This window comes from Chenopodium quinoa, unplaced genomic scaffold (genome assembly GCF_001683475.1).
Source record: "Chenopodium quinoa cultivar QQ74 unplaced genomic scaffold, ASM168347v1, whole genome shotgun sequence".
In the NCBI taxonomy this organism is placed as follows: domain Eukaryota; kingdom Viridiplantae; phylum Streptophyta; class Magnoliopsida; order Caryophyllales; family Amaranthaceae; genus Chenopodium; species Chenopodium quinoa.
The window spans coordinates 485,850-493,300 of NW_018744955.1; the positions used below are offsets into that span (position 1 = coordinate 485,850).

The 7,451-nt window shown below is 33.6% G+C and overlaps 1 protein-coding gene across 1 annotated transcript; it reads right to left on the reverse strand.

Annotated features, from left to right (window-relative positions):
• Positions 1–662: 662 nt before the first annotated feature.
• On the reverse strand, positions 663–3,048 carry LOC110706336 (expansin-A10-like). The gene is made up of 4 exons (XM_021884243.1): positions 2,947–3,048; positions 2,706–2,854; positions 2,278–2,566; positions 663–1,511 (listed from the first exon to the last, which is right to left on the reverse strand). Coding segments are annotated over exons 1-4 (747 nt in total). The 5' UTR covers positions 2,949–3,048; the 3' UTR covers positions 663–1,204.
• Positions 3,049–7,451: the final 4,403 nt, after the last annotated feature.

A 7,451-nucleotide genomic window follows, 5' to 3' on the forward strand; every position in this document is an offset into this window, starting at 1 on the left:
GGTTTGCTACGTTTGTGTGGGCTGTCGGGCTTTAACTTAATATATGTGGGCGTGGCCTATTGACCTATTTCTTAGACTACAGTGGCCCTATCTTAATAACTTTGGACTAAACTAACCAAAAGTTTTTTTTTTTTTTTTTTTTTTTTTTTTTTTGAGGAAAACTAACCAAAAGAATTAGCTAAAGAGAAGATTTACATTTATTGTGAATAGTACCAACAAACATTATTAAGTGTCCATATTTATATCAATCAAAAATCTTTTACTATGTATATGTATACGAAAATAATATCATACTTCATAGGGTGTTAATGTGTCATAAACCATAAGTAGCTAATGACATTCGAAGTACATGAAAAGCAAACGCGAGTTTTGCATAACAACGATACAATCTACGATGACATCAATAGTTCAATATTGGCATACTTTATTACTTCATAGGGTGTTAATGTGTCATAGACCATAATTAGCTAATGACATTCGAAGTACAAGAAAATCAAACACGAGTTTTGCATAACAAACTCAATTGATACAATCAACAATGACGTCAATAGTTCAATACCGGGAAAAAATAATGTAAAATCACACAATTCTTTTTATGACACGCTCTTTTTTCATTTGACAACAAACATGGGAAAATTTAAGGCAACAATGAAACAAGTTTGTAATAGTAACACAATTCTCATTAGAACTGAAAATAGCTAAAATTTACACTTATAGAGTCCAATAATTGCATAAATAACATTTAGAACTCCAATAATCACACTTCATACACACCTCAATTTAAAATGACAATAAACCCTACTTCTTTAGTTCTTCTTACTTAGAAAAAAAAAAAAGACAAAATACTAGAAGGCGGGGGGTAAAAATCCACCGCAGCCTAGCTATGCCATTTCCTCCACAAAGAGGAAATATTCCATAAATCTTTAACAGTTACAAAGGTCACTCTCAAAATAAAGGGGTACCCTAAAAAAACAGGGGTAGTTTAGGAAAAAAGCCTCATAAAATAAGCTTTCAATTTCCCATTTTAACCCCATTAAAAAAAAGTACTGTAGTAAATATTTTGGTCAGTTAAAATTAAAATACTGACCTTAATCCTAGTTAAACTATATAAAAAGTACTCCGTAGTCTGTATATATACTTAAAGGCTTAATTAAGATCACACGCGATAGGACATAAATGTCATTTTAGGTAAAATTTTCGGCTTTCAGCGGAATTGGGCACCCGAATAGGTCTGCCCGAAAGACCAATTCGGAGGGGCAACGTTATAGGACACAACACTATGACCATCACTAGTGGTGACCTTGAATGAGAGAGCCTGTCCATTGAGATAATTGTTGCTTTGCCAATTTTGCCCCCAATTTCTTGACATTGGTTGCCAACGTGTTCTTGACCCTTTAATTTCAACTGCATGTACATCCCCGGCACCACCGACATTGGTTACTAACACCAAGTTGAAGTACGAGTGCCCGTTGATTGTGAACCTTATACCTCCCCTTCTCCGGCAAGACACCCTACACAAAACAGTACATGCATAATTAACACGCGGTTTAATTCTTATATACACCCGAGTATACATTTTAATATTCTAGACTCTTGAGTCTCAACTCTTGACTCTTGAGTGCATACTAGTCTACTAGATAATAGACGTGACATGTTGCAACAATTGCGCTAGCCTTAAATGTTTTTCTTAGTTGATGTTAAAATGTGCAGTTTTGTCAAATAAGGGCAATAAATTTAAGTGGTACTTTTTTCTAACGTCATCTCTTTATTATCCCTTTAAGAAGATTTTTTAAAAAAAAAATAAAAAAAAAGTGATTTAACATAAAACAATTTTTAAAATATAAATCCATAAATTTTATGTCTTTATCTACGGTTGAAATTATACCTTTAGACATAGGTAACAAAGGAAAAGTATTGTAGTTCCACTTCCATGTGACTCTTAAAAAATGTAGGACCATTTATTACTTTACAATTTTTCTTTCACGAATATACTTTTCTTTTCTTTTTTTTATTTGAATAGACCAAAACAGTAAATCGCAACATACAACTTTTCAAACAACTTCCTAACTAACTAAACTTTCTCACCACTTTTATTAAATTTTATATTATAAACAAATACGTACACAAAAAATCTCAACCCAATTTGTTCAAGTTTTCTAAAATAGGTAACCTCCTTTAAGATTTTTAGTTCACAATACATGAAACACACATCATAACTCAACTTGACTTATAGTGTTACCAACTCAAATTACACTATCAACGTGACAATATATATACCTGCGATACGCAACGGGGACGATACCGGCTCGGTACTGAGCAATGTGTTGGAAAATAGGCTGAGAGAGATCAAAGTGGTGATTAGGAGGGTCACACCATCCTCCAGGAGGGCAGAAATTAGTAGCAGTAACGATAATTGAGCCTCTAAGACACCATTTAGGGTCATTAACACACATAATTTGGTAACACGAACCACACGCTAATCCATTGTTGAATAATGCTGTGCTTAGTGCTGCTGTATTTGTTCCATACCCTTGACTGTATAAATTTCCATACCCACACGCTCCACCTATAAATAAATTAATTAATCGTACATTAAAAGTAGTCACATTAAATATAGTTGTAGCAACACGTTTTATAAATTAATTAATGTATGCATTGTGTGCGTTTCTTAGCTTGTATGAATATATGGGTGGAAAGAAATATACCCATGGTGCCGGAAGCATCTCCGCCACCGTAAAAGGTGGCATGAGCGTTAATCCAACCACCACCACCGCCACCGCGGCCGCGATAAGCATCAGCAATTGAGAAAAATGTGAGGAATCCCACTAAGAAAATAGTACCAAATGCCATTTTCCTGCAAAATCCAACCCAAAATGTAAGCAAAGTTTGTTGTTTATAACACTAAATTTTATTAGTTTTAGAAAGAGAAAGAGAGGAGAAAATTACATGTTGAATAGAGAGAAATGGGGGTTTAGAGGAGAGAGAAAGAAAGGGAATTGAATTGAATTGAGTTGAGTTGAGTTGGGAAAAAAAAGGGGGGAATAAATAGAGGGTTTAGGAAGAGAAGGGTGTAGGGACTGCTAAGCTAGGCATAGTCACAGAGAAGAGATTCTCTCACACTTTTCTCTCATACAATTACTGACAAAGTAATGGAGATTTGTTGGGTCCAAAAATAGGGGAACTGTGCTCTACTTGAAGAAAAAAACATTGGTTTATTTAATTAATTACTGTTTAGAAAAGTCGTTGTATTTCTTACTTTAGAAATAAATTTTGTTAGTTAGGTATAAGTTTAGTACTCGTACTATTTAATACAAGGAGCAGTGTCATTTATGGTTCCTTTCTGTTGGGACTTGCCACTCGGCTTCACCAAAAATAAAAAAAATTTTAAAAAAAAAAACATTATTCCTTTGATTTTTACTAAAAATATCTCGATTTAAATTGAAGATCTGTTGAAATAAATTAGCAAAAATAAAAATAAAAAAAACAACTGAACTGTAATTAAACAAAACAGACTCTGTGTGTCAAAAAATATCCATTCACGACATGCATTGTACATCAATTAATAATTGATTCTCCGAAATGTGTTGCGATTAGTCAAATTAAGTTCGAGGTGTTGGATGCAGCCAAACTATATCTTAGGGTATTGAGAACAATTTTGTAAAAATAAAACTCAAAGAAAGGGGACAAAAATGATCAAAGAACTAGTGATGAAAATAAATAAATGAAGTGGTAAAATAGTTTATTGTTCATATTAAATAATGGATTGACATACTCATTTTTTTAATATGGTATATATAGATAGAACTCATAGAAGTACACTTTTCATTTTATTTTATTTTTGACAAGGTTAATATTGTTAAATTTAAGATGCAAGTGTACTCCAAGTCTTCAGCTATTAGATTAAATTTTTGATTAAGTTGATTTTTCCATATTCGATTTGTAATATAGAGAGCCATTGCGTGACAAGACATTGAACTTGTGTACACGCTTCAAGGTCAGGCCAAAAGGCTTTTGTAGAGAGGTTTTATGGAATCATGAATCATAAGATTATTTTGAGAATTCAACCATCACTTTAAAGTATTTAGCTCAGTAGATATGAAGGTAGACTTTTAAAGTACCATATATAATAATATTAGGCTATTAGCAATTTAGCACTGTAGGATACTCAGCAGCTTCTTCCAGAAGCTACTATATTCTGTTACAAAGTGTAACAGAATTGTACAGCTCAGCTTAGTTATTACACTATTTGTATTTTATATTTATAGCTTTTCCTAGTCAGCAAGTTGGTTAGAAAGTAGGCTATAAATATTAATTGTAGGTTGTACATTCATTTCAGAAGTTTAGAGAAATAAATTCCCAAATTAATTCTGTATTTTCTCTCTCAAATCTCTTCCTAAATCTCTGATTCAAGCTTAGATGAATTAGTTTTCATGGTATCAGAGCAATAATGACGATTTCCGTTTGATTTTCTGCTAGTTTGATTGTTTCTGATCAATCTTTACTTCTTAATTCAGCAAATTTGCTGCGATTTTCTTGATTCAACTCAATTTTCTTGAAATTGAGGCGAATTTTGCAATCGATTGAACTTGATTCATCGATTTATTCAATCTTAATTGATTGTTTTCTCTTCATTCTACTATAATGGCGGCTCAAGATTCTCTTAATCAGCAGTCAATTTCTGCTAGTTACGCTGATAAATTTTTCCTTGGATCTGGAGATCAACCTGATCAGCATCTTGGATCTCACAAGTTTAATGGAGATAATTTTCTCACCTGGAATCGTTCGATTCGTCTTGCTCTTGGAGCTAAGAATAAGCTTTTCTTTATTGATGGCAGTTGCAGAAGACCTGCTTCTGATTCCCCTGATCTTCAGAAATGGATACGCAATGATTACATGGTGCAATCCTGGTTGCTGAATTCAATGGATAAGCTGATTTCTGAAGGTTTTATTCTTCAACAATCTGCACAGCAGCTGTATGATGAAATTCTTGAGAGGTATGGTCAATCCAATGCACCTCAATTGTTTGATTTACATAAGAAATTGATCTCGATTGAACAAGAATCTGATTCGATTGTTCAATATTACTCTAAATTGAAGAGAGTTTGGGATGAGATACAATTATTGGAAGGTTTTCCAGATTGTGATTGTGGAGCATTGTCTCAATGTACTTGTGGAATTTTGAGGAAAATATTAGCTGCTGATAGGGGTGTCCATAATTCGGATAAAAACCGAAATCCAATCCAATCCAAACCGAATTATCAATTCGGATCGAATCCAAACTTTAAATCGGATCGGATCGGATTGAGATTTTTTGGAAATTCGGATTTTCGGATTGGATCAGATTGACCCTAATTGGATCCAATCCAAAACAAAAACCGAATTATAAAATTAAGCTTGTATAAATATGGATTTTTTTATATTTTGAAGTTTATCTTAAATACATACTACTACATAAAATAAGTTAGAGAGACTTTGTATTAATTAATTAATGACTTGACGTTGAACTATTTATTTTAATCATGATTTTGAGGACTTTTATTTATAGTGAAGCTTTATTTTTATAATTGTATTAGGCGCTAAAAAATAATGTATTATAATTCGGATTTTCGGATCGGATCCAAATAACCGAATTGTAATTCGGATTGGATTGGATTGGATCAAGAGAGAAATTCGGATTGGATCGGATCGGAAAATTAAAAACCGAATTATATTTCGGATTGGATCGGATTTGGACTAAATCCAAACCGAAAACCGAACGGACACTCCTAGCTGTTGATCAAAAGCAGAAGTTGATTCAACTGTTAGCTGGATTGAACAGAAATTATGATGCTGCTAAGACTAACATCATTAGTATGGATCCTTTACCTACTGTAAATCGAGCATATTATATGCTATTACAGATTGAGAGACAACATAAACTAAATGAGAAGATTGATGTGTCTTCTCAAACTAGTGCATTTGCAACTTTTAAGAATGCACAATTTTCTCAGAATTCTCAGATTGCTCAATCAGGTGGTCGTGATGTTAAACGTTATAAGGTACTGATAAATCTGACAGAAAATGTGATCATTGCAAGAAATCTGGTCATACTATGGATGCTTGTTTTAAGCTTCATGGTTATCCTCCTTGGTATGTAGCTATGAGGAATAAACAATCTGGTGGAAATAGCAACATCTCCAAATATGCAGGGAATGTTTCTGAATTTTCTGTTCCTGATTCTCCTTTGGATTTTGATGATTGTATGACTTCTAGTAAGGATCCTCCTGTTGACACTGCTCTTGTTAGTGTTGTGTACAAGGAAATGATGAAAATTATGAAGGGAAAGCAAAGTGAGGCTACAGATCTTAATGGTACTTCAGTCAACTTTGCAGGTATAATCTCTGCTTCTAATGTTGATTCTGATTTAAAGTGTTTCTTGACGACAGATTGGATTGTTGATACTGGTGCTACAGACCATATGGTTTGTAATCAAGACTTGTTAAGTTCTTGTACTTTGCTTCCTAGACCTGTTACTGTTGGCTTACCAGATGGTCACTTAAAACATGTAACTCATATTGACACTGTTCTTTTAACACCAGATATCATTCTTACAAATGTTCTTCTCATACCTGAATTTAAACACAATCTTCTTTCTGTAGGCAGACTCTTAGAACAGAATAATTTGACTGCCATTTTTAAGCATGATTCATATGTTTTTCAGGACTCAATCACTAGTCAAGTTAGTGCTGTTGGCATCAAACAAGCTGGTCTTTACTAGTTCAGTTCTCCTTCTGCTTCTAATTCAAATAAATTTGTGTGTAGAGATATTTCTTCTGTTTCACTTCAAGCTAGTGTTTCTAAACCTAAGCTTAGTTTACTTCATTCTAGGCTAGGTCACATTTCTGTACAGAACTTGTCCAAATTGACAGTTCCTTTTGATTCAAATAAAATTAGTGTTTTCGGTTGTGAATCTTGCATTTTTGCAAAATCTCATAAACATCCTTTTCCTATTTCTACTTCTCATGCTTCTTGTGCTTTTGAGTTAATACATGTTGACCTCTGGGGGCCATATAGGCATCCCACTTTGTCTGGTGCTCATTATTTCCTCACAATACTTGATGATTTCTCTAGAGTCACTTGGACTCATTTGGTTCATACTAAGACTCAAGTTCTTGGTATTATCAAGGGATTTCTTGCCTATGTAGAGAATCAGTTTGCTCTTTCTGTTAAAACAATCATAAGTGATAATGGAACTGAGATTCTTCAGGAGGTGTGTTCTGTTCTGTTCTCTGATAAAGGAATCATTCATCAGAGAAGTTTACCTGGGGTACCTCAACAAAATGGGAGGGTAGAACGCAAACACAAACATCTTCTTGAGACTGCTAGGGATTTAAGATTCCATGCTGGTTTACCAATTAAGTTCTGGGGTGAATGTTTACTTGCTGCAACTTACTTGATTAATCTCATGCCTA

What these genes read in the sequence shown, in the direction of transcription:
- LOC110706336 (XM_021884243.1), bottom strand. An exon ending in AGATGCTTCCGGCACCATGG is followed by an intron (nt 2,567 to 2,705) that starts GTATATTTCTTT and finishes ATTTATTTATAG; the next exon opens with GTGGAGCGTGTGGGTATGGA. An exon ending in GTCCCCGTTGCGTATCGCAG is followed by an intron (nt 1,512 to 2,277) that starts GTATATATATTG and finishes TGTTTTGTGTAG; the next exon opens with GGTGTCTTGCCGGAGAAGGG.